The 27,747-nt window shown below is 36.7% G+C and overlaps 2 protein-coding genes and 1 pseudogene across 3 annotated transcripts in view; all 3 read left to right on the forward strand.

Moving 5' to 3' along the window:
• Positions 1-13,498, forward strand: part of LOC143851990 (putative disease resistance protein RGA3 pseudogene) — a 39,995-nt pseudogene extending 26,497 nt beyond the window's left edge. Inside the window, exon 6 of the transcript XR_013236587.1 lies at positions 12,190-13,498. The product of XR_013236587.1 is annotated as a putative disease resistance protein RGA3 pseudogene, transcript variant X4 (transcript). The remainder of the gene's footprint in view (positions 1-12,189) is intronic.
• Positions 12,239-13,498, forward strand: LOC143851992 (uncharacterized). Its single transcript, XM_077361500.1, has 2 exons — positions 12,239-12,475; positions 12,575-13,498. The coding sequence occupies exons 1-2, from the start codon at positions 12,239-12,241 to the stop codon at positions 12,779-12,781; spliced, it is 444 nt and encodes a 147-aa protein (XP_077217615.1). The 3' UTR covers positions 12,782-13,498.
• On the forward strand, positions 12,811-13,272 carry LOC143850517 (uncharacterized). Its single transcript, XM_077359761.1, has one exon. The coding sequence runs from the start codon at positions 12,811-12,813 to the stop codon at positions 13,270-13,272; it is 462 nt and encodes a 153-aa protein (XP_077215876.1).
• Positions 13,499-27,747: the final 14,249 nt, after the last annotated feature.

The raw sequence follows: 27,747 nt of genomic DNA on the forward strand, positions 1-27,747 counted from the left end.
CTCTTGATTGAAAATCACATACTCTCTCTATCTCTCTTGTTTTGGTTTTGGAGAAAAGAGAGCAAGGGCCCTTTTCCACGTCTAAGAGCGGAGGCTTTCCATCAGCCTAGAAGAGTAGGAGGGGAGAAGATCCTCAGGCGGTTTTTTTTACTTAGGCTAAAGTCTCAAAAGGGACTTTAAAGATCTGCCGGAAAAGTTAGAGGAGAAATTGTCCACTCACTCATGGTATATTTACCTCTCTCTCTCTCTCTCTCTCTCTCTCTCTCTCTCTCTCGGAATTGAATTCTTTGATTTTGATATCCAAAGAACTGCGAGGGACCAACCATAAAGCTTTATGTGTTACAATAAGTTTTGGGAAATGATATCAGCAAACCAACTTTTTGTTATGCATGCTCTCTAGCTTGTTTTTTTCTTTTTTAATTGCTTGTAAGAGTTTTTGGGAACCGTAATGACCTTTTGAGAGCACTTTAAATACTAGAAGACAATATAGTGAGCACATATATTAATATATGGCTGTGTTGATATCATTTCCCAAAGTTTTTATGCGAATAAGATTATAACGACATTTCGCGGATGGGCTAAATAAGAATAGGAAAGTAATATATTTGCCACATTTACTTCCCCGGGTCACCCCTTGTAATGTAAAAAGAGTAGTCATAAATACAATTGGAGAGGGGTGAGGTGGCCCGGGGCGAATATATCATTTCCCTAAGAATATATGTAAATAATTTATAGAACTTCCAAAAGAAGCCTTATTCTTAAAACACAATCATAAACACTAAGAGTGTTGTTGGTGAAAATAAGGGAAGAATTATTCTGTAACAAGTTTTGGCCTTCCTGAACTGACTGAAAGGAAAAGCAACGAATTTTCGATCATGTCGACCCCAATCAATGGGCTATTCATGAAGCGGTCAAGGTGTTTCCAACATCGATTACAAACTGATATCTAACGTCAGCTTTGGCGAGCCGCGCAATGGCCTTGTTCACATAATCCATTGGAACAAGCTTGATATCTGCTGTTATATTATGCTTGCCGGCAAAATCGATCATTTCTTGGGTCTCTTTCTTTCGGCCTATAAGACTTCCCGCCACAATCTTTCCCCCTGTGAATTCAAAATGAAGAAATCTCACTCCTTAAACCTGACTTAAACCTAATCAAAGAGACTAAGCCCTGCTTGGATTGCAGGAAAAACATTTCTAGTGAAAAAAATTTCCTAGTAATTGTTACTTTCTTTTCCACAATGTTGATATAGTTAATGTAGACTGATGTCATTATAAATTAAGGCCCTGTTTTTTTTTTTTTTGGAATCGTAAATTTAGGCCCTGTTTAGCTTGCAAGAATAACATTTGAGAAAGAAATTTTTCTTGGGTAATTTTTGACTTACCACGATTTAGAGGAAAATTATATAATTATTGCTAATTTAGAGCAATACATCATAAAGAAGGTCTCTCTAAATAAAAATTGAAAAGCTTTCGTTCAAATGTTCAAGTTATCTTAAAAAATAAAAAATTTTAGAAATATTTTTCCTTTTCAAAATTTTCCTACAATCCAAACAGGGCCTAAATGTCACTCTAAATAAAACTTTAATTGTGTTGATTCAAGTTCCATTTTTTTTCATATGAAATCAAACAAGGAAACTTTTCAAGAAAATTCCCGCAATCGCCTAAAAGGGAAAAAGAAATGTATTTAGAATTATGTGAGAAGCAAATTAGAAGCAATTTCATTGGTTGCAACAAAAGATGCATGTGGATCCCATGATCCGATCCATTTATTTGTAGACGACTAGGGACCCACATATCTACGTAATTTGGACCCCACATATTGGGGTCACGCGAGTCACATGATCCGATCCAACAGTACATAGATAGATAGATATGGTGTTCTCTTACCCTCCAGTAGAGGATGAACAGGTAGCTCGAGCGGCCTCTCGGGCCCGCCCACCATAACCAGTTTTCCATGCACCTTCAATAGTTCGATCAACGGCAAGAGTGGATGAACTGCAGATACAGTAACAAAAAAAATGACATTTCTTTCTTAAAAATATAAATTATATGGAGCATCTGATAGAGGATACTATCACTATAGATGAGGATTCATTTCATTGGTGAGATTTTTGGATTGAACAGTTAGGATCGTTTCATTGTTGTGATTTTGATCTTTACTTGTCCTATTAAATGATCAATTCCATTCAAGGAATTTGTCCATTTCCATGAGGATGTTCTGGAGAAAAGAATTTCTTGGAAAAAGTTATCCTTGAAAAGTATTCCTTGAAAAATGATTCAAGAGTTGCCACAGGAATGAAATTTTCCTATAAAATATGAAAATTTTTGCTATCTGGAAATCAAGTTCAATGGAAAATAAGTTAACCAAATGCTGGAAAACCAACTTTCTAAGAAAATCTTTTCTGGAGAACTTTTTTCCATAGATCCAAACAGCTCCTTGGATTGCAAGAATGTTTTGGAAAAGTTTGGTAAGAAAAAATATTTCGGATAATTCCTACATTTTAGGCACTGGAAAAGATAATTTGAACTAGAGTGGACTTCACCTGTCTCCACTATGTGCGTCAGCTAGAGATTAGCCCCATTCACTTGACTGTGTATGGCTGAGATTAGTCTAACTGAAAACCAACCTTATTCAACTTTATTTAGAGGTAGCTTTAATTTATGATGATATCCCCTCAAAATTAATCATGTCCTGCTAAATCACGTAAAGAAAGAAAAAATCCCAAGAGAAAATTCCCATCAATAATGTTTTTCTTGCATACGGATATGCTCTGTGAAAACACAGAACATCAAACAAGACAAAGGTTTTACGTGGTTCGGCAATGCCTACTCCACGGTCATGAGAGAGCTCTCCTTTTGTCTTTTATTCATGAGAAAGCCAATACAAGATGCCAATATATATAGAGAAGAAGATACAAAGTTATTGCCCAATATACTCGATCATATCTCATGAGATCTTTCCAATCTCTTCCATACAAGGGAGATAGCAAATCCTCTAAGAATAGCAATAGTATTGCAACGGTTAGAATGAAGAAAGGCAACATGCCAGCTTTAATATTTCCAACACTGCCCCTCAAGTTGGTGCAAAGACATCAATGGAACCCAACTTGGAAAGAATATGCTGAAGTCTTGACTTTGAAACTGCCTTTGTGAATATGTCTGCAAACTGATCTTCACTTCGAGTATAAGGAGTGCTGCTAGTTCTATCTTGAACATTCTCGCGAACAAAATGGCAATCAACTTCTATGTGTTTGGTTCGTTCATGGAAAACGGGATTAGCAGCAATGTGAATAGTAGCACGATTATCACAAAACATTTTAATTGGTTCTTTAGTGTGAAAACCCATGTCTTATATATCCCATTTGAAATAGTCAATCCTTAAGAGCCCAACATGAGAACAGGATTGCTGCAACTTCAAATAGCTAATAGGAACCTGCCTATCTAGAACTCAAGATTGATGCAAAACTGATGCAAATCAGAAGTAAACACAACATCAATTGGAACAATGAAGTAGAGAGATTGAAAATCTTAGAAAGTTTTTTAGAAATTGCCCACTAAATAAAAAATTCCAAAATCATGAACTTTTTTTTTTCATGGAAGCACTAAAGAAGATCCACTAAAATAAGTAATCATGAATTGTTCGTATGTAAAAGGTTCCAAAATAATTAACTTCTTTCCCATAGCAGTAATAGAACTGGTCCATCAAAAAGAGTAACTATGAACTTTCTACTGAAACCTTACAATGAAGTACGTAGATAGTACTTGTACAAAAAGCATCTTCTAATTTCTAAAGCATAACTTTCTAGTCCCAGACTGATAGTCCTTTCTAAATAAACCCAAAAAAATCTCCTTTGTACTCTATATCTGTTGAAACATAAGTAATTAATAATATTCTTTACCTAGAAAAACTCAAAAAATAAAAAAGAAATTGGTAAAATAAAAAAACTACTAAATTTTGATTTACCGACTTTCGGGAAACAATTGATGACTATTTCTCCTATTACAAGTTCGACACAAATTCAAAGCTATCCGAATACGAATCGCTACAACATTGGTAGAAAACACAAAGTAGGATGCGAAGGCGATAAATTTAATAACAATGTTAATGGTAAAATAGCATTTAACACTACCCAAAAGTCGAAGGGAAGATAGGCTTGTCTTCCATTCTATATTTCTCAAAATTACCAGTTTTGAAGCTTATAAATATAAAATGTCATATCAATCAAAAGTTCCTTGCATGAACCAACTACCTTATCTTATACATGCTAGAATTAAAGACTTCGAACAACTTACAAAGCATAGCAAAATATGAAACGTAAGGTTATGCAACCTAGGAACAACCTGCAATGCGTGGAAAATTCAAATATTGACCGCATTCAACCAAGAAACAATCTACAATGCATAGAGAATTCAATGTAGTCAACTTTTGGAAAATGCAACTATCATAACTACCCATTTAGGCCCCCAATATGTTATCGAAGAAGATTGACCATTATTCTTTTCTCTATTAAAAATGCCTCCGTTTTATGTTGACTTCCTCTCTTTCTTTCATTCTTTTCAATTTTGTCCTTTTTTATCATGGTAAATGGAAAATACGTCCCCCTGTGAACCATATGACTTCTATTCTTTGGATGACATCACCCCGCAGTTGGAAAGAAATTCGCTCTTGATAATTCATTCCACTCACCACCATGGAACTCCATGCAAGTGAACAACTACCCAAAAAACAAAAGTAGCTTGCATCACAAGCCATCCAATTAGACTATTTTTTGCCTTGAATGTCTCCTTCGATTCATCACCCGACTTGATTTGGATTTGATCTAGCCACTTCGTAGTTTGATTTTGTAGAACATTGTGCACTAGTGAGCATTTCAAACATGTCATCTAACTATGTCTCTACATGCTTTTTTATTACCCTTTAGTGGAATATTTTAGTTTTTTGGTAATTTCTACTGTAGAAAATACATTGTCATGCTCATTAATAGAACAAAGAAAAATAGATTATTCTCCCCTCTACATGATTTCTCTCCTCTCCTCTCCACCCCACCCCCTCTCACTCTCTTACATGATTAAAGAAGAAATTACACCATACCAAAGCTTAGGGATCAAGATCCCTTAATAAAGGATTGAGTTTAAATTCCTACTAGATATACATATTTCCTTTCTTCTTACACTCATCGAAGCCATTGTTTCTTCTACCTGTCCTATATAGTTCTCAATTCTATCTTCTTTTCAAAAGCCCAATCCCTCTCAGTCTCCAAAAATGGCACACAAACACTACTCTCCTCTTTAAAAAATTTACTCAAAAGTTTTGTTGTTGTCTAACAGTAGACTTTGCCAATAAATCATTACTATGAGTACAAGGTCATTCAATTCTTTATTATTTAGTTCCTTTTTTTGAATGCCCATTATTGTTTGAATTATTTACTTGTTTAGATATTGCTTCAATTGAACATGACAGTGAAAAGAATTTTCAACTTATAGTTTTTTACAACTTTACCTTCCATGACTTTATTTCTCTGGATTTTTATGTTTATGTACTCAAGCTAAGAAATAAATCTAAGATGTTCCTAATTGACCTAAACTTCAAGTAATATAAATGCCAACTTACATGCTAATCTTTTCATTTCAGGTTAAGCGAAATTGGTGGGCACTATTCTCTCATTGTAAAATCAAAAGGCAGAATATCTATATTTGCAGCCTTGAACGGATATTGAACATCAAGAAGTCCAGAATGTAATATCCAATAGGTACCTTCACACAAACATACCTATGGTTGGTTAGTATGCAAATCATGATTGCACTTGTTTCAACAACAAAGATAATGTTATATTGGTTTTAAAATTCGGAACTCCCTAAAGGAGTCTCAGCGACTGACCTATGACTGAATATATGAAATGAAAGCATATGTGGTTCTTTTTTTAGCACAGAAACAAGTCTAGAGAGTTGGATTACAATATTCTTAATAGCGGCCATAAATTCAAAGAGCCAACAATGAAATCGTTAGCAATTCTATTTAGAATGCCTCTAGATGTACAACCCGAGCTGATTTTTGAAGCTCCATCTTTGTTAATATTTTTTCTTTTTCTTCGCTAGAGTGCATTGTGGCTAACTTTCTACTATAGCTTCCATGCTAGTAACTATATTAATCTTTTTCTTTCTTCTGGGTAAGTGTGGGCAACTTTCTACTATAGCTTGCATGCTAGTAAGTATTTCTTCTGGGTCAGTGGGCAGGGATTGCAGTGCAAGGCCACTGGATCAATCCTTAAGTCTTAAAATCATTGAAAGACTGATGCTTCAGACTGTAGCAACTTTTCAACACTAAAACCATGTTTTTTTCCTGTCTTAGCAATCTTACTGGCTGGGCCCTTGTACAATTCGTCTGTTGACACTACCGCTGATTTATCCTCTATTGTACGTATTACATGCTATGAATTTAACAGCTTGCATCATTTGATTGGGAGGCTCCCCCCTCCCCCCTCAATGATTACTCGGTGTAGAAATCTGACGAACCTAATTCGATGTTACGTCCAAAAGTAACATTAAAACAAGTATAATGATAACACAAGTGTTTTATGTGGTTTGAAAATGGTGCCTACAGCCATGGGAGAGACCACGATGTTCTATTATGTGAGAAACAGATAAACAAAGATTACAATAGATTAATGAAGTAGATTGGGAGGCAAAGAAAAAGGATGGGCGTCGTAGGCTGGAGGATTGGATTCTAAGAGAAGAGGCCTCGGAAAATTCAAACTTGAATGAAGAAGACCAAGCTGTCAATGAGAGACCGTGGAGTGCTTATCTACACTTATTCTATCTATAACAAATTCATTTCAACATCCTTCAACCACATTTGTACATCTACTAAAGATATTGCAAATAGGCATAAAAAGAGAGACCGTGGAGTGCTCTTCATTGAACATTGAGAACACCCTCCACTTCCAGTAGTTTGTGGGAAATTTCAGGGGGGATGTTTTTTCTATTCCCATCCGCTACATCTATCAAAGTAGTGAAAGCTTTAGCCATTCTGTGCTGTTGTGACGCTTCAAGCACTATTTTCCTGATGGCAGATTTTTCGAGATTTAGTTTTTTCTTAGGTCCTGTTCGTTTTAGATTGCGACAACCGATTGTGAACCTCAAGCCTATTATTCGACTCAAAATCAAATTTAATTTTGAGTCCGAGAATCGGTTTGGGGTTCACAGTCGGTTTTCGCAATCTAAAACGAACAGGGACTTAGGCATAGTGAATTATAGAGTGGTTAATACTATGTAGTCATCTTCTTTTTGGATGGGAAGCTTTTTCTGTTACCGTCTTTCCTCGGACATCTTGTTCCATTTTGCTATAACTCAAGGTTTTATGTTCAGATGCTATATTGTTATCTTTAAAAAGAATAATGCAGTGTAGGCAGATGGTTGCATTCAGAAAGATTTCCAGGTATGAGTCGTGATCTTGAGTTGAGTTGACATGGCTAGTCACCCTACTGAATACAATGGTTACAACACATTCTTAAGTATTGGATAAAACTAATTTTACGTAAAATAGGACAATAAATTAGATACTACAAATTATTTTTTGAAGTTAGTTTGGAAACTTGAGGGCTAGTAACTCCATGTTCTCCAAATCAAACAAGGATACGGTCTAGGACAACTGGCAAAGGTGTTAGGACCACTCTTCACAACTTTATTAGGCAATATGGATCCCAATTGTTCCAATACTCAGGCATATGGGTGTTTGGCACTATGGGTGAATGGAGCTGGCTTTCACTTTGTAATTTCTAATATTCGATATTGACTTTACTTTCAAGGAAACATTACTATAAATAAAACTTTTCTGCATTAATACTAACAGAAACAGAGAATCTGTATGAATATACTAAAACAAAATGCATAATAGTGAGAGGCTGCAAATTTAGAAAATACTAGAATAATTTAGTGACATTCATATTATTGTTAACCTACCACTGAATAACATCATAAGTAGCGAAACACTTTGATTATATTGCCTGCAATGTAACACTGAAATGTATTGACAATGTCATATTCTTGTATATGAGTGCAGAGCAATATATTAAAATGTTGTCCATGATTACTTATATTATTAGGCTGCATCAGTAAACAGAATTTGAAATTCAAAAAGTTGAGAATTTGCTAATTACTGCCTCTACATATTGCCCATACCAATGTCCTACTGACAAGTAGAAAACCAAAGAAATCCAGATGCCAAACATGCAATCCACAAACCAGAGAGTTGCGAAGAAAATGTTTGCATAACTTATTAAATGTCTTGCTCCTAATGATAGTACTTTCAGTACCCAATAGCTTAAGTGTTGCTGCTTCAGGCATCTCTCAGCTGGTGTGTTCTGTTAAAGCATAAGTTTGAACTTGAAGAGGACTCTATTGGGTTGTTGTACCCTGAAAATTGCTTGGTTTACGATTTGAGGTGGACTCTTAAGTAATAATATAAGGGAAATGACAATACTTTGTTGTACCCTGAAAATCGCTTAATTTAAGATTTGAAATGGGAGTACTTGGTCTCTACCTCTTCTTATAAGTTAGGCATTTCTCTTAACTCTATCCAAATTCTTGAGTCGCGGGATTAGCTAAATTAAGATATGATCATCGTTTATGATCCACGGCTCACTCAATTAGAGCCCTAACTACTTCAATGGAATAAGCTCCAACGACGCTTTTAATCGTTGTGCTGGGACAATCTAGTCGATGGTTCTCCAGTCATCTTGATGAGGAATTTAGCTATGACACCCACTGACCTTACATTATGAGTACTGCTGTATCAAAGCCAATGGGAAGATCAGTCCCAGGGCTCAATCTAAGTTGCTAGCCAGGGTCAAGATGGCTGAAGGGGTTGTCATGAAGATTTGTAAGGAATTGTAGAATCCATAGCTGGAAATAGTGCTGGGAACCCGGAAAAAATGGGAAGATAGTTGCAAGGAAATCAGATTCCATAGCTAAGAGAACAAAATCACTTGCACATGATGAAACTCTTTTTTCCTGACAACCCCAACCGCCATGCCCCACCCCCAACCCACCCACACACACACACACATAGATAGTGATCCATTCTCGTACTCCGTTTCAAGAAATTCAATATAGATGAAGGACTGTTAAAAAATGTAGACAAGTTGTATCCATATGGCCTTTCTGAAAAAGTTGTGAATCTTGAAGTCATATACCATTAGCTGCCCAATTTCAATTTGAAGGACTTCTGTTCATTTTTTCTATCTCTCCACCTTGTTTGGACCCCTCAAGTTACAATCTTATGAAACTACCAGTTACTCCAAAAGCTTAAGCTGTTGGAGGAGGCAGTATTTAATCTTTTCATACTTTAGCACTCCCCCTCACGTGTGGCCCCTGTTTTAGGGTTGGCCCACACGTGGCACATGTGGCCCCTCTTTTGGGTTTTGCCATTGCATGTGGATTTTGCTATCCAGGAGGTTTGAACCCACCCAGGCATTTGCTATGTTATCATGTGAAACTACCAGTTACTCCAAAAGCTTATGTTGTTGGAGAAGGCAATATTTAATTTTTTTATACTTTAACAAATTTGATGGCTTGAGCCAAGTATTTCATCTTTGGATGCAAAGTTATATTATGGAAGGATTTGCTCCACATCCTTTGAGTTATGGAAGGAGAGGTATACGAGAAGGTTCAAAAAATGTTGCAAGTTATGTCTGATCAAACTTATTAACGATGATGTCTCGGAAATGTCTACAAATACTAAGAAAACTGATGATTTTCTAGGTGTTTGTCTTCCGTAGAAAAAACCACCCATTCAGAATTTAGTTCTTTCCTCGTCTGAGACTGGAAAAAATGAACAATCTTGCAAAATTTGCATCTATCTTTGGGAGATTAAATCTCTCAGAAATGTGCATGTCCATGGCGATTGAACAGTACGTCCACCGGATTCAAAATATTCTGTCCTTTTATTATAATTCTCAATATTCCAAGAAAATACGTCATCTTGCTTATACACTAGCCAAAGTCTAATATCTAGTTGGATATATTTGCTCAGCCTTTTTGCTACATATTATCAAGGACATCAAGAAAAAGTAAAGAAGGCCATATCTCGTTTTAATCTTTGCTAATTAATAGTGGGGCTAAATAATTTTCTTATCAGGTGCTTAACTGCCACTTAGTGTACTAATGCAAAACTTATTTTGAATAGAGATTGGTGGTGATTAAATTCATTTTAATGTCTTTATTGGGTACTTTCTTAAATACAGATAGGTTTACCTTAAATACTCATTATTGTTTGAATGTGTTGTTTAGATGTTGCTTCAGTGGAACATGACTGCATAAAGAATTTGTCGTACTGTAGTTTTTTCTCCAAATTTATATTCCATGAGGTTATTCCTCTGGAAATTCTATGTTCGTGTAATATATCTATGGAGCAAATCAGGGATGTATCAATTTGAGCTAAAATTCAACAAATATAAATTCAACTTACATGTTAATCTTTTCATTTCAGGTTAAAGAATTTAGTGGGCACCTATGTTGCATGGATTCAGATTCACGTGTCGAGATCTGACATGGATTCGAGGTTTGGATTCGGCAAATCCCAAAAAGTCGAGTCGAGATCCATCCAAGTGCAACTGTTGCTTGACTTCTTCACCAATCTCTATTCAAGGGAGATAGGTAATGGGGCCCACCTCTTGGTTATTGCTGTTGGAGATATTGTGATGAACTGCTTTGGGTGTTTAATAAAATAGAAGCTGTGTTTCCAAAGCTTGGAAAGTTGTCCTTGTGTTCTGTTCGTTGGAGTAATTGACAGGTATTTTCAAAGGAAACTGAATGGTACTCTTTTTTTTCAATATTAACATTCCTCCCATCATTTTGTAATTCTCCCATTGAGCTTAAGGGTGCAACTTGGGTTGAGTCGAGTTGAAGTTTTGCTAAAAAAATGAATTGGAATCAAGTGAATGGGTGAAAGAGGTGAAGAGGTATGTCAACTTGGAAGGACTTGTGTTGCTCTCTCAAGTAAATGAACTTTTTTGCAGCTGAATATTGTGTCTCACACTTCTTTTACAGTCATTGGAGACGCCAAGTCCAAGAAGGTGTTGGTCTTGCAGCAGAATGGAATGCTAAATTCTCAGAAAATGAGAAGAAGTATAAAGAGGAGGCGGCAGAGTTGAAGTCACTCATTTGGTGAATTGCCTGCTGGATGGGAGAAGGTCCTGCCGGTGAGGAGTTGGGATTGATTGTTCTTTAACATGCATTTTCAGGCCCCTAATAATTGAAATTTATGTTATGAACTTATGTAAATACATTGTTTTCTCATCAGCCATTGGCTTTACTTGTTTGCAGACGTACACTCCTAGAGTCCTGCTGATGCTACTAGAAATATGTCTCATCCTGTGAGAGTGCCCAATAGAGAAATGCATCCCCGTGGGAAGGTCTCTTTATTCAAGCTTTATGGGAGGGATCAATGATATTGGTGAAGGTACAGTTGGCCTTGGTGGGTTCTTTTAGAGCCTTAAACCAACCCAATAGGGCCGAACGCTCAACGTTGATTTCACTGTGACAGGTTTACATGAGTATTGGCATAATCCTCAATCTGCAGAAATGCTATGACTTCCTGTGAGACTTTCTCAGAGGAAAACCAGAGATTTGGTTGGAGAAGAAAAGAAAGAAGTGGAAAGGGCCTTGAAGAATATTAGAGTTTTCATCTGCCACGGAGACACTGAGCAATGATACAGAGTTGAAGGTCAGGACGGTTTACGATCTGTTCTATTGACTAGATATTTAATTTGCTTTAGCTCATTGATCAATTGTTTATCCAAGCAAGTTTGTTGCTGTAAGTGACTTGCCCCCATGGAGGAAGTGAAGAAAGAAAACCTGCGGAGACTCAGATGATGATATTGGTTTCAGTTTGTTTGATTAGATTTCATTTGATTTTTAGGGCTGCTTGTTTGATGAATTTGAGTTCAAAATTGATATGAACGTGGCAGCAGCAGGAATATTTTTAGCAGTTTTTTATCCTATATGCAGCAAGAGTATTTTTACAGTTTTCTTTTCTATATTTAGTTGGAACTTATTTAGTAGCTTTCTTATTTGAATTCTATGTTCGGTAGGAGAATAGAGTGCAGTAGGAAAGTCCCTTTGATAGAAAATAAGTTGTAACCTTCATTTTTGGGCATGAACTAAATCAGAGAATGTTGCATCTCCTAGTTTATTGCAGCCCCTACCTATTCCAGAGCGAGTGTGGACAGATATTTCGATGGATTTTATTGAGGGCCTTCCGGAGTCGCAAGGGAAGCAAGTTATACTTGTAGTGGTAGATCGCCTCAGTAAGTACGGTCATTTCCAGGCTCTTTCTCACCCTATACAGCGCTCGACGTCGCTCAGGTGTTCATGGATAACATCTTTCGTCTACATGGGATGCCATCGACAATTGTTAGTGACCGTGATCCAATTTTCACAAGTGCTTTTTGGAAGGAACTCTTCAAGTTGCATGGTACTAAGTTGTGCTTCAGTTCTGCATATCACCCCCAAACGGACGGCCAGACCAAGGTTTTAAATCGTACTTTAGAAACTTATCTGCGATGTATGACAGGTGATCGGCCACGACAATGGGTCAAGTGGTTACAGCTTGCAGAATGGTGGTACAACACGACCTTTCACTCGGCTACTAAGGTTACTCCTTATGAGACAATATATGGCCAACCCCCTCCTACATATATCCCTTAAGTACCAGGTGATGCAGTGGTTGCCGCTATTGATACATCCCTTCGTGATCGTGATGCCCTCATACGCCTATTGAGGCATAATTTGCAGTCAGCTCAAAACCGCATGAAGAAGTTCGCAGATGCACATAGAACTGAGCGCGAATTTGAAGTTGGGGACTGGGTGTACTTACGTCTTCAACCTTTTCGCCAAACAACGGTGGCAGTACGACAGAATATGAAGCTAGCTTCACGCTATTATGGTCCTTTGAGGGTCTTGCAACGAGTTGGCATGGTGGCTTACCGGTTGGAGGTGCCGGAAGGGTCACGCATTCATTCCGTCTTTCATGTTTCGCTCTTGAAAAAGAAGTTAGGAAGCCATTCAGTGGCTCTGGTTGATCTGCCCCATGTGGATAACGAAGGTAGGGTACGATTGGAGCCGGTGGCTATCTTGGATCGGAAGATGGTTAAGCGGGGAAATCGTGCAGTGACTCAAGTCCTTGTTCAATGGTCAAACACTTATCCAGAGGACGCCACATGGGAATACTTGCGTGACTTGCAACAACAATTTCTAGATTTTAGACCTTGAGGACAAGGTCTTTTTGAAGGGGAAGGGAATCATATGAACGTGGCAGCAGCAGGAAAATTTTTAGCAGTTTTTTTATCCTATATGCAGCAAGAGTATTTTTACAGTTTTCTTTTCTATATTTAGCTGGAACTTATTTAGTAGCTTTCTTATTTGAATTCTATGTTCGATAGGAGAATAGAATGCAGTAGTATTTTTGGGCATGAATGAAAACAACTATTTTCTTCTATTCTTCTTGTTCTTGAGGAAATCTCCCCGGACGTGAGATTAATTAAGTCTCTCTTCCAAGTGCCATATTAAAAATTTTAATCACTTGATAATCAAATTTCTTTGTTGATTGGGTGGATTTATGATCCCCAAAGAATGATTGTCTGCTTTCTGTTTATTGCATGTAAGAAGTGCGCTTGTGAAAGTGCGCTTGTGAAAATAGTCATCCTTTAATAAATGCATTGTAAAATAACCAAATTATTACGTATTGAAGGGTAATTAGCCATTTAACAATACAGTAAGTGTATCATGATCACTTATGAAATGATGATGAAGTCACTTTTGTTGCAACTTATTATGTTGATAATTGATGCTTGGCATAATCAGTTGCTATAATCACCATCACTTGTTGTATAATCTGAAACAAACAGGGCCTAGAGAGTTTTTATTTTCTTCCCCATCACTCTGTTATGTTTAATATTTTTTTTTTTGGGAATTGCTAGCGTCCATCGCAGAAGGCATTTCGCGGATGATCTGTCGCATGTCAGACACCCACCTCGTCAATGGAGACAAAAGCTGTTGTCTTTATTCATGAGGTGGCTGGTCTAATATGCGACAGACCAGCCGCTAAATGCCTTTTGCGATGGACCCTAGCAAATCCCATATTTTTTTGAATGGTAAAGTTATGTTTAATATTATTTTATCTTTATTTTGGGGTTTATTCTGACATTCTTGGTCCCTGGGTTTTCCCCTTCCCTTTTCTGTTTAAAAAAATGGAACAATTACCAATGGGGGACAAACATTAGGTGAAATTATCAACAGGACCCATGCTTTACAGAAATTATCAACGAGGGACAAAAGAGGTCTTGTCAGTAAAAGCTGGACGAAAATGCCCTTTGGCATTTACTACACGTTTTGACCTTATTTTTTCCTTCTTCCCTCTTCTTTTACTTTTCCATTATCACCCTTTTGATTTTTACCCTACTAGTCATCTTCCTCCTTGTTCAGCCACCATTGTTGCTGGCAAATCTTGAAAACTTGAATGTTGAGTTCTTACCATCTATCTCTTTGTATCTAGGTTTTGTTTTTCTTTTCTTTTTTTAGGGTTTTGCACTATTTTTCATTCCTCTGTTTCTGATTTATCTTGTTTAGGGTTTAAGCGGTTTGTATTTGAGGATGTGTTCCGGAGATAATGCATGGATGGCTTCACTCACTTTTTTGGAAGACAACTGGTTGTATAAGAAAAAGTTAATGTAATACATGAGTGGATGGCTACATATTTTTTGATTTACTTAAATTGTTTTTCGTAATACACAAAATTGGGATGTAATACATGAAGCACATTTAATGAAAACAATATCCATTTCTTTTGTTATTTCTATCATGAGCATAATTGTAATGCCATTAGAAGAGTTGCTATAGGCAGAGGGTTTTGTAGCAGAAGGGTTTATCAACTCTATGGAAGGGGGTTAGTAACTCTCAAAAGTAGGGTTACCAATTTTCGAATGGGCTTATCAAGTGCTTGAAAATTGGCCGAGGGTACTGGAGTTTTGGAAGGGGGTTTTCAAGTCTCTATGATTGGGGTTATTTAGTATAAAAAATGGGGTTACCAATATTCGAATATGATCAAGTCCCTAAAAATTGGCAAAGGGTACTGGAGGTTTGGAAGGGGGTTTTCAAGTCTCTGGGATTGGGGTTATCTAGTATAAAAAAATGGGGTTACTAATTTCCGAATGGGCTTATCAAGTCCTTGAAAATTGGCCGAGGGTACTGGAGTTTTCAAATGGGGTTTTCAAGACTCTGGGATTGGGGTTATCAAGTATGAAAATGGGGTTACCAATTTCCGAATGGGCTTATCAAGTCCCTGAAAATTGGCCGAGGGTACTAGAATTTTGGAAGGCGGTTTCAAGTATTTTGGATTGGGTTTATCTAGTATCAAATGAGGTTACCAATTTACGAATGGGCTTATCAAGTCCCTTAGAATTAGTCGAGGGCACTAGAGTTTTGGAAGGGGGTTTTCAAGTCATTGGGCTTGGGGTTATCCAGTATCAAAATGGGGTTACGAAATTCCGAATGGGCTTATCAAGTCCCTTATGAACACGTTTTTACTTGCTGTTTTTTTTTTCACTCTTTCATTTTCACCATTTTTTTCTTTCTACCCTACTATTCATCTTCCTCATCCTCCATTGAAAGGGAGAAGGAGAAATGCAAAACCCTAAAACGAACGAAAAACAAAACCTATAGATATAGAGAGATAGATGGGAATGAGCTCACGTTTCAAGTTTTCGAGCTTTCTCGCCTCCAATGGTGGCTAAATGATGAAGAAGATGACTGGTAAGGTAAAAAATACAAAGTTGAAAATGAAAAAGTAAAAAAAAGAGGGAAAGAAGAGAGAAGAGGGACAAGTGGAAAAGCAAAACGTGTTGCGTAAGAAAAGGGCATTTTCGTTCAGTTTTTAATGACAAGACCCTTTTGTCCCTCGTTGATAATTTCTGAAAAGCATGGGTCCTGTTGATAATTCCACCTAACTTTTGTCCCCCATTGGTAATTGGTCCTAAAAAAATTTATGTTGCCATTCAAAAAATATAAAATAAAGACCATATGATGTGAACTAGATCACATTAAAAAATGGAGAGAAAACTCCACGTAGGAGGAAAATAGGGGAGAAAAGACCTAAATGGAAGAGGATTCATAGTCCACAACTACGGATTATCACATGAAAACATAGTGATTTACAGAACTTTGTCCACTCTTGACCGAAGATTCTACCCATCGGAGTCATCTTGGTCTGCATTGAAACAAGTTTCAAGTGGAATTGGATAATTTAAAATTAAAACCTTAGGTGAGCATCCTAAAGTGTATACAAGTTATTGGCGTAAGGGGCACATTCATGTGTCCTACAGGATAGTGTGACCAACAAGTTATAGCAGATAATTTAATGGGCGCACATTCATGCGTCTTTCGAAATAATGCAAGCAACTTCATGATTGGACATTGAATGCATAAACATGAATAAATCCTTTCAATTAAGAGTTCAACGTTCAAACATAACTATGTAGAACTCACAATCAATGTCTGGAAGTCCACTAATCAATTATTTCTAGTTCCCTATCGTTCAAGATAGATATCTATTGGGGTTCCACGCAAAAGCAATAGTCCCACATCGGACATGTGAAATGGATGTGGATGGGTTATAAGGGAATGGGCACCCTCCCTCTAACGGCTAGCTTTTAGGGGCGAGTTCTACCTGGTGTGATTCCCTACAATATCAAATCCCGAGGGATCAACACATTGAAAAGCTATGGCCTCAATGTCATGATAGGTAGCCTTAACCCCGAGAATGTGCTTCTAGAAAGATCGAGTGAAATGAACATCCAAAAGCTGCCAATCAAATAGAGCCTTCCCAACCTGGACGGAAACGAAAGAATTAGATATAAATATTGGAATATAACAAAAAGGCACATGCCACTCTCCCAATGAACTTGAAGTAAGAAAGGTGATCTGTTTGATAAACAGAGTTGGGATTTGGCTGAAATGTTGATTCATTGCCCATGATCATAAAAAGTAGAGCACCCTTGTCAAAAATGACCCTAGAAAACAAACAAAGACGCAAAAATGTATAGGGCTATACGGACTCGAACCATAGACCTTCTCGGTAATGAACAGTCAACCAGCCCTTGAGATCTTGAGCGGCATGCATCTGCAGTTGATTATATGAATCTTCAAAAGCTCTTCTCACTGAAATTCTTAGACGACTGTGATGATGATCGTACTGGTGTTTTATTTTTTATCGGAAATGAGCCCATTTGTTATCAAATTCAATAAAACGCGGGACTTTCAGCATAAGAGAGAATGACTTCTCAAGCAACCCAGGGTTTTTCAGAATAAAAGCATTTAACAGTTTACTGTGCTTTTCAGCTAACTATACAAAAGCAATTAGTTTATCATCAGCTTTTTCATGGCTCACAGATAATTTCTGCGTACCAGAATTTGTGGCATCTTCAACATCAAAAGTCATGACAGTGCTGAAGTCATGGCCAACAACTGACTGCCGAGGATGTGACCTTTCACAGGTTACAAAGAAGCGCTCTATGTATGGAAAAATATTCTGGGTACCTGCTGGAAGTCGATCTATTACACCAATGCTGGTGGATGCAGAGCACCCATATACAGTAGAAAAATCAGATGCAGAATCTGAACAGCTCTCTATTTTGCCTATGCAAAAGTTCAACTCCATCCACAGTAGCTCCAAAAAAGCATTTATGTCCCAAACCTGAGAAAGATTGTCATTATACTTTTTTAAAGGTAGAAGCTGAGGAACTTTCTTCTCAAGCAATGACGCAATAAGAGAGATCAATGCTTGTAGAACTCTCAAGATTGCATTCCCATCGGTTGAAGATGTGCTCAGAAGGGCCTTTTCTGCCTCACCGAAGCTATGCAATTCACTCATTGCAGATTTACACAATTTTTTCACAAAAACTGCTAGCGCATTTATAAATAAATGGCAATGAATGGGAGCAATAGCAACTAACTTCTTCAATGCCTCAGCCACAAGACCTTATGTATAATCTGACAGACTGCAAAAAAGAAGAATATGAGAAATCTGAAAGTAAGACGGAGATAACATTTAAAAAAATGCAAGAGGACTAGAACTATTTATCGAAGCTATGAAAGTTGTGGAAATGTACATTTCTCGAAGAAGCACACAATAGCAAAGACTGACACTTTCGTCCTAGAAGAAAATATGAGTGATAGATTCGAATTTGTATGAATAGATCATTATGAATATAGTAGAAAAAGGATAACTACCATTCACATATCTTTTAGGAGAAAGCCTATGTTCATAGCTGTGATGCAAAATTATGTTCACCTAACAATTGAAGAGGTGTAAATATAGAGAGGAAAGCATGATACCAGCCCAAGTTTCATACCAAAAAATGAAAATAACAGAAGAAGACAGAAGTATGTTATGCTAGGTTGAAGGTGCATGGTTCTAAGTAAATGGATGTAGCTGGCATACAATCAATTAAAATAGGCAGTATAATCCTAAGTATGTAAATTTTAATTTTGACAGAAGCACCAGCAGTTTTTCTCCATGCTTCTTGCATATGTTCAGGTTATATATGGATAAAAATGAGGGAGGATTATACTGATGGAACAGGGATCTCTTTTATCAAGCCCAGGATAAATTGGTGAAACTAGCAACTGTCAACAATTTCCCCAGATTGCATGTAATTGTGGTGAGTCTCATCTATCAAGACCAAGGCCCATTGATCTTGAGAAGATTAGAAGCCAAGCTACTGGGGTATGGATCCAGCAGAGACTGTTAGTCGAACAATCACTTTAGTATAGATTCTTAATCTCCCGTATTTTCTTTTGACAACCATTGTGAATCTGGTAACTATGATCTTGGGAAAAGGATTAAGGGATTAAAAAGTTTTGAAATAGTTCCTTTCCAAGCCTTTCGTTGTGCCTCCAAATCCCTTTATCCGCCCAACTTACAGGAATAATGTCAACTTGGCACAGAAAGTTACTTGCACTAAAGAAATAGAGTTTATTGTTTGTTTCAAAGCCTTTGTTATGCCTTGTGATGGAGGAATTTAGTCTCAAGACATCAAGCTGTTAAAATTATCAATAAGTTTATGAGAATTTATTGTGATAATTCCATTGCGGTTTTTCGTTACAAGAACAAGAAATTAAGGGGTCAATGTAGTTTGACTTGTTGTGAGGAAAATTGTTCAAAATCTTAATTTTTTGTGGAACACATAAGCATTGCACTTGTGTCGGCAGACTCCATGAGCAAAGGCTTGCCATCGAAGCTCGGTAAAGAGCGTGTTGCATGCATTAGGTTCGTGGACAAGCATACCGGCTTTGGATAGTGGGAGACTACATAAAGATTCAGACAATTGTGTTGTGATCACAATATGTTTTGATTGATTCTAATATTTTACACTATGTGTTGCTCCGTAATTAGTTTTGTGCACATAAATGGATGTTATAAAACAAGCAATGTGCCCATAAAAGATATAAAGTGGACCATAAGGTTGACTGTAATCATGTTGGTGGGGATAGTAGCTTTGTGGCCATGGGGATATAATTGGATAGAATTAATCCAATGATTACATTATCCGTTGCTTTTATCTTCACTGAATGGAATAGTAAGAAAAACCGTTGCACATAAAGTATGCCGATCAATGTGAAAGCCCACGCCGGCCAAGTGGTAGAATGTTAGAATGTTGCCATTCTTAGGTGCCCTGGGCATAAGCCATTCTTTGGAAAGTTTGGCTAAGTGTCATTCACAACATGGAAACATTCTTGCATTGACAAAAGGTGTAGAAGAAATTGTTAGAGGAATTAGGTCAAGCAAGTCTACTCACCGGTCTGTCATTTGTCTACGATAAGAATTCTTCTTGCTTTGCCATCTATTGAGCAATATGTTGTGCATCAAATGAATGTAAAGACGGCTTTCTTTAATGGAGACCTCCCAGAGGAAATCTACATAAACCAACCTGAAGGGTTTGTCATGGAAGGCTTTGAGCACAAAGTTTGTAAGTTAAACAAATCTTTATATGGTCTTAAACAAGCACCTAAAATGTGACATCAAAAATTTGACAAGGTAGTAAAGAGCTTTGGTTTTCAGACCAGTTACTCAGATAAATGCCTTTACTTCCGTTCTGTGTCGAATAAGGTTGCAATTATTTGCTTGTATGTAGACGACATATTGATTCTTGATTCCGATCTCTCTGTAGTGAGTGACGTGAAATTAATGTTGGCTAACGAATTTGACATGAAAGATCTTGGTGTGGTAAATATCATTCTTGGTATGAAAGTAAGTTTTGATAGGCAAGGGATCACTCTTAGCCAAGCCCATTATATTGAGAAACTACTTTCTACATGGGGATACAGTGAGTGTAAACCGATTGAGACACCATTTGATTATACCAAAAAGCTGAGACCTAATGAAGGAGCCAGCGTGAATCAGTTGGATTACTCTAAATTTATTGGTAGTCTCATGTATGCGATGAGTTGCACTAGACCAGACATAGCCTTTACAGTTGGCATGCTGAGTCGTTTCACTAGTAATCCTGGCCATGAGCACTGGGATGCCCTTATGAGGCTGATATGATACCTTACGGGTACTCAAGGTTATGCTTTATGTTATAATGGCCAACCTCCTATCCTGGAAGGATTTTCTAATGCATCATGGGGCTCAGAATTAGGAGACAGTAAATCTATTAGTGGTTATGTATTTACACTGGGTGGAGCTGCTGTGGCATGGAAGTCAAAGAGACGGACTTGTATAGCTCTGTCATCTATGGAATCAGAACTTTATGCTCTAGCTTCTGCGGGAGATGAAGCAGAGTGGATAAAAGATCTGATCCTGGACATTCCATTGACTCATTTAAAGATTAACTCTTTAGATTTGTTCTGTGATAATCAAGCTACAATTACGATTGTGAAGAACTCACTCTTTAATGGTAAGAGGAGACATGTCAGGCTGAAACATGTCACGCTGAATTATCTTATCGAACAAGGTATTATCACTTTGGTTGATGTGAGATCGAAGGATAATCTGGCCGATGCTTTTACGAAGGGACTGAACAAAGATCGAATATTCAAAACTGTGGGGAAGATTGGGTTAAAGACTGTGTAGACATGTCTTAACCTACATCCATGTTATTTTGAATTTTTTGAATCTCCCTTTCTTGGCCAAGATAAGCGCTTATATATTTCAATGATGTTTACAGTTGTCTTTATGTCATTCCACATTTGATGACATATCCTTCTTGGGAAAGGTTGTTTCATTCCAAACTCGATGATACAGCTTAACTCAATTCGGATATGATGGCTGTAACATTCCAAATGGAAACATGGAATGGTTCTTTGCAAAAGAAATTATTTTGGTCTCGTTCTTGTATTGAAACTTGACACTAGTGAATGGTTCTTTGCAAAAGAAACTATTTAGGTCTTGTTCTTGAATGAAACTTGACATTGATGCTTATTGATATTTATTTTTTCAGCCAATATGAAATGGCACTAAGTTCTTCTGGTAGAACTAGATATTTTTGTATTTTACACAAATGATTGGATTCATTTTCAGGAAATTCATATTTGGTAATTTATAAGAATTGGCGAAAATGGAGGAGATTGCCTCGATCTGGATTTTGATGGGGATGACTTCCTTGATGAGTGAATCCTTATAGAGCAGTGGGGACTATTATTTTCTTTTCAGTTGGAAAAATAGTTCACTTACACGTGAAACTGCTCTTGTTTGAGTTTGGATTATTTCTAAAACTCTTGGTTAGTCTTAAAAGTATTCTTGTTTTCAATTGGATTACATATCTTTTTTGATATGGTGCTATGGATGATTCAATATTTTGTTTGAACATCACATTATCTATCTATTGGATTGTGCTATATGTAGAACATAGGATGGGATTGTTGGGTATATAATACAACCCATGTATGTTCTAATATAAGCCCAATAAGATAATGGACCAGTGTAGTGGGCCTACATGGGCTAGAGTCCATTAACCAGTAATTAACCCTAGTGTATCTATATATATAGGGGCTGGAGGCAACAAACTTGGTATTCCAAATTAGATACCTTGGGTGTAATGACTGGTTAATGGACTCTAGCCCATGTAGGCCCACTACACCGGTCCATTATCTTATTGGGCTTATATTAGAACATACATGGGTTATATTATATACCCAATAAAAACATGCCTTCGACGGTTTTGATGAGCTTAGCTTTGATAAGATTAGAGGCTAATTTTAGAAAGCAAGAAGCTTCCAACTTCTTCATATTGATTATAAATTACCCAGCACTCCCTCTTCCCATACTCTCTTGATTGAAAATCACATACTCTCTCTATCTCTCTTGTTTTGGTTTTGGAGAAAAGAGAGCAAGTGCCCTTTCCCACGTCTAAGAGCGGAGGCTTTCCATCAGCCTAGAAGAGTAGGAGGGGAGAAGATCCTCAGGCGGTTTTTTTTACTTAGGCTAAAGTCTCAAAAGGGACTTTAAAGATCTGCCGGAAAATAAAGATCCGCTGGAAAAGTTAGAGGAGAAATTGTCCACTCACTCATGGTATATTTACCTCTCTCTCTCTCTCTCTCTCTCTCTCTCTCTCTCTCTCTCTCTCTTTCGGAATTGAATTCTTTGATTTTGATATCCAAAGAACTGCGAGGGACCAACCATAAAGCTTTATGTGTTACAATAAGTTTTGGGAAATGATATCAGCAAACCAACTTTTTGTTATGCATACTCTCTAGCTTGTTTTTTTCTTTTTTAATTGGTTTGTAAGAGTTTTTGGGAACCGTAATGACCTTTTGAGAGCACTTTAAATACTAGAAGACAATATAGTGAGCACATATATTAATATATGGCTGTGTTGATATCATTTCCCAAAGTTTTTATGCGAATAAGATTATAACGACATTTTGGGGATGGGCTAAATAAGAATAGGAAAGTGATATATTTTCCACATTTACTTCCCCGGGTCACCCCTTGTAATGTAAAAAGAGTAGTCATAAATACAATTTGAGAGGGGTGAGGTAGCCCGGGGCGAATATATCATTTCCCTAAGAATATATGTAAATAATTTATAGAACTACCAAAAGAAGCCTTATTCTTAAAACACAATCATAAACACTAAGAGTGTTGTTGGTGAAAATAAGGGAAGAATTATTCTGTAACAAGTTTTGGCCTTCCTGAACTGACTGAAAGGAAAAGCAACGAATTTTCGATCATGTCGACCCCAATCAATGGGCTATTCATGAAGCGGTCAAGGTGTTTCCAACATCGATTACAAACTGATATCTAACGTCAGCTTTGGCGAGCCGCGCAATGGCCTTGTTCACATAATCCATTGGAACAAGCTTGATATCTGCTGTTATATTATGCTTGCCGGCAAAATCGATCATTTCTTGGGTCTCTTTCTTTCGGCCTATAAGACTTCCCGCCACAATCTTTCCCCCTGTGAATTCAAAATGAAGAAATCTCACTCCTTAAACCTGACTTAAACCTAATCAAAGAGACTAAGCCCTGCTTGGATTGCAGGAAAAACATTTCTAGTGAAAAAAATTTCCTAGTAATTGTTACTTTCTTTTCCACAATGTTGATATAGTTAATGTAGACTGATGTCATTATAAATTAAGGCCCTGTTTTTTTTTTTTTTGGAATCGTAAATTTAGGCCCTGTTTAGCTTGCAAGAATAACATTTGAGAAAGAAATTTTTCTTGGGTAATTTTTGACTTACCACGATTTAGAGGAAAATTATATAATTATTGCTAATTTAGAGCAATACATCATAAAGAAGGTCTCTCTAAATAAAAATTGAAAAGCTTTCGTTCAAATGTTCAAGTTATCTTAAAAAATAAAAAATTTTAGAAATATTTTTCCTTTTCAAAATTTTCCTACAATCCAAACAGGGCCTAAATGTCACTCTAAATAAAACTTTAATTGTGTTGATTCAAGTTCCATTTTTTTTCATATGAAATCAAACAAGGAAACTTTTCAAGAAAATTCCCGCAATCGCCTAAAAGGGAAAAAGAAATGTATTTAGAATTATGTGAGAAGCAAATTAGAAGCAATTTCATTGGTTGCAACAAAAGATGCATGTGGATCCCATGATCCGATCCATTTATTTGTAGACGACTAGGGACCCACATATCTACGTAATTTGGACCCCACATATTGGGGTCACGCGAGTCACATGATCCGATCCAACAGTACATAGATAGATAGATATGGTGTTCTCTTACCCTCCAGTAGAGGATGAACAGGTAGCTCGAGCGGCCTCTCGGGCCCGCCCACCATAACCAGTTTTCCATGCACCTTCAATAGTTCGATCAACGGCAAGAGTGGATGAACTGCAGATACAGTAACAAAAAAAATGACATTTCTTTCTTAAAAATATAAATTATATGGAGCATCTGATAGAGGATACTATCACTATAGATGAGGATTCATTTCATTGGTGAGATTTTTGGATTGAACAGTTAGGATCGTTTCATTGTTGTGATTTTGATCTTTACTTGTCCTATTAAATGATCAATTCCATTCAAGGAATTTGTCCATTTCCATGAGGATGTTCTGGAGAAAAGAATTTCTTGGAAAAAGTTATCCTTGAAAAGTATTCCTTGAAAAATGATTCAAGAGTTGCCACAGGAATGAAATTTTCCTATAAAATATGAAAATTTTTGCTATCTGGAAATCAAGTTCAATGGAAAATAAGTTAACCAAATGCTGGAAAACCAACTTTCTAAGAAAATCTTTTCTGGAGAACTTTTTTCCATAGATCCAAACAGCTCCTTGGATTGCAAGAATGTTTTGGAAAAGTTTGGGAAGAAAAAATATTTCGGATAATTCCTACATTTTAGGCACTGGAAAAGATAATTTGAACTAGAGTGGACTTCACCTGTCTCCACTATGTGCGTCAGCTAGAGATTAGCCCCATTCACTTGACTGTGTATGGCTGAGATTAGTCTAACTGAAAACCAACCTTATTCAACTTTATTTAGAGGTAGCTTTAATTTATGATGATATCCCCTCAAAATTAATCATGTCCTGCTAAATCACGTAAAGAAAGAAAAAATCCCAAGAGAAAATTCCCATCAATAATGTTTTTCTTGCATACGGATATGCTCTGTGAAAACACAGAACATCAAACAAGACAAAGGTTTTACGTGGTTCGGCAATGCCTACTCCACGGTCATGAGAGAGCTCTCCTTTTGTCTTTTATTCATGAGAAAGCCAATACAAGATGCCAATATATATAGAGAAGAAGATACAAAGTTATTGCCCAATATACTCGATCATATCTCATGAGATCTTTCCAATCTCTTCCATACAAGGGAGATAGCAAATCCTCTAAGAATAGCAATAGTATTGCAACGGTTAGAATGAAGAAAGGCAACATGCCAGCTTTAATATTTCCAACACTGCCCCTCAAGTTGGTGCAAAGACATCAATGGAACCCAACTTGGAAAGAATATGCTGAAGTCTTGACTTTGAAACTGCCTTTGTGAATATGTCTGCAAACTGATCTTCACTTCGAGTATAAGGAGTGCTGCTAGTTCTATCTTGAACATTCTCGCGAACAAAATGGCAATCAACTTCTATGTGTTTGGTTCGTTCATGGAAAACGGGATTAGCAGCAATGTGAATAGTAGCACGATTATCACAAAACATTTTAATTGGTTCTTTAGTGTGAAAACCCATGTCTTATATATCCCATTTGAAATAGTCAATCCTTAAGAGCCCAACATGAGAACAGGATTGCTGCAACTTCAAATAGCTAATAGGAACCTGCCTATCTAGAACTCAAGATTGATGCAAAACTGATGCAAATCAGAAGTAAACACAACATCAATTGGAACAATGAAGTAGAGAGATTGAAAATCTTAGAAAGTTTTTTAGAAATTGCCCACTAAATAAAAAATTCCAAAATCATGAACTTTTTTTTTTCATGGAAGCACTAAAGAAGATCCACTAAAATAAGTAATCATGAATTGTTCGTATGTAAAAGGTTCCAAAATAATTAACTTCTTTCCCATAGCAGTAATAGAACTGGTCCATCAAAAAGAGTAACTATGAACTTTCTACTGAAACCTTACAATGAAGTACGTAGATAGTACTTGTACAAAAAGCATCTTCTAATTTCTAAAGCATAACTTTCTAGTCCCAGACTGATAGTCCTTTCTAAATAAACCCAAAAAAATCTCCTTTGTACTCTATATCTGTTGAAACATAAGTAATTAATAATATTCTTTACCTAGAAAAACTCAAAAAATAAAAAAGAAATTGGTAAAATAAAAAAACTACTAAATTTTGATTTACCGACTTTCGGGAAACAATTGATGACTATTTCTCCTATTACAAGTTCGACACAAATTCAAAGCTATCCGAATACGAATCGCTACAACATTGGTAGAAAACACAAAGTAGGATGCGAAGGCGATAAATTTAATAACAATGTTAATGGTAAAATAGCATTTAACACTACCCAAAAGTCGAAGGGAAGATAGGCTTGTCTTCCATTCTATATTTCTCAAAATTACCAGTTTTGAAGCTTATAAATATAAAATGTCATATCAATCAAAAGTTCCTTGCATGAACCAACTACCTTATCTTATACATGCTAGAATTAAAGACTTCGAACAACTTACAAAGCATAGCAAAATATGAAACGTAAGGTTATGCAACCTAGGAACAACCTGCAATGCGTGGAAAATTCAAATATTGACCGCATTCAACCAAGAAACAATCTACAATGCATAGAGAATTCAATGTAGTCAACTTTTGGAAAATGCAACTATCATAACTACCCATTTAGGCCCCCAATATGTTATCGAAGAAGATTGACCATTATTCTTTTCTCTATTAAAAATGCCTCCGTTTTATGTTGACTTCCTCTCTTTCTTTCATTCTTTTCAATTTTGTCCTTTTTTATCATGGTAAATGGAAAATACGTCCCCCTGTGAACCATATGACTTCTATTCTTTGGATGACATCACCCCGCAGTTGGAAAGAAATTCGCTCTTGATAATTCATTCCACTCACCACCATGGAACTCCATGCAAGTGAACAACTACCCAAAAAACAAAAGTAGCTTGCATCACAAGCCATCCAATTAGACTATTTTTTGCCTTGAATGTCTCCTTCGATTCATCACCCGACTTGATTTGGATTTGATCTAGCCACTTCGTAGTTTGATTTTGTAGAACATTGTGCACTAGTGAGCATTTCAAACATGTCATCTAACTATGTCTCTACATGCTTTTTTATTACCCTTTAGTGGAATATTTTAGTTTTTTGGTAATTTCTACTGTAGAAAATACATTGTCATGCTCATTAATAGAACAAAGAAAAATAGATTATTCTCCCCTCTACATGATTTCTCTCCTCTCCTCTCCACCCCACCCCCTCTCACTCTCTTACATGATTAAAGAAGAAATTACACCATACCAAAGCTTAGGGATCAAGATCCCTTAATAAAGGATTGAGTTTAAATTCCTACTAGATATACATATTTCCTTTCTTCTTACACTCATCGAAGCCATTGTTTCTTCTACCTGTCCTATATAGTTCTCAATTCTATCTTCTTTTCAAAAGCCCAATCCCTCTCAGTCTCCAAAAATGGCACACAAACACTACTCTCCTCTTTAAAAAATTTACTCAAAAGTTTTGTTGTTGTCTAACAGTAGACTTTGCCAATAAATCATTACTATGAGTACAAGGTCATTCAATTCTTTATTATTTAGTTC

This window comes from Tasmannia lanceolata, unplaced genomic scaffold, assembly GCF_043159265.1.
Source record: "Tasmannia lanceolata isolate RefF3 unplaced genomic scaffold, GAP_Taslan_0.1 ptg000018l, whole genome shotgun sequence".
In the NCBI taxonomy this organism is placed as follows: domain Eukaryota; kingdom Viridiplantae; phylum Streptophyta; class Magnoliopsida; order Canellales; family Winteraceae; genus Tasmannia; species Tasmannia lanceolata.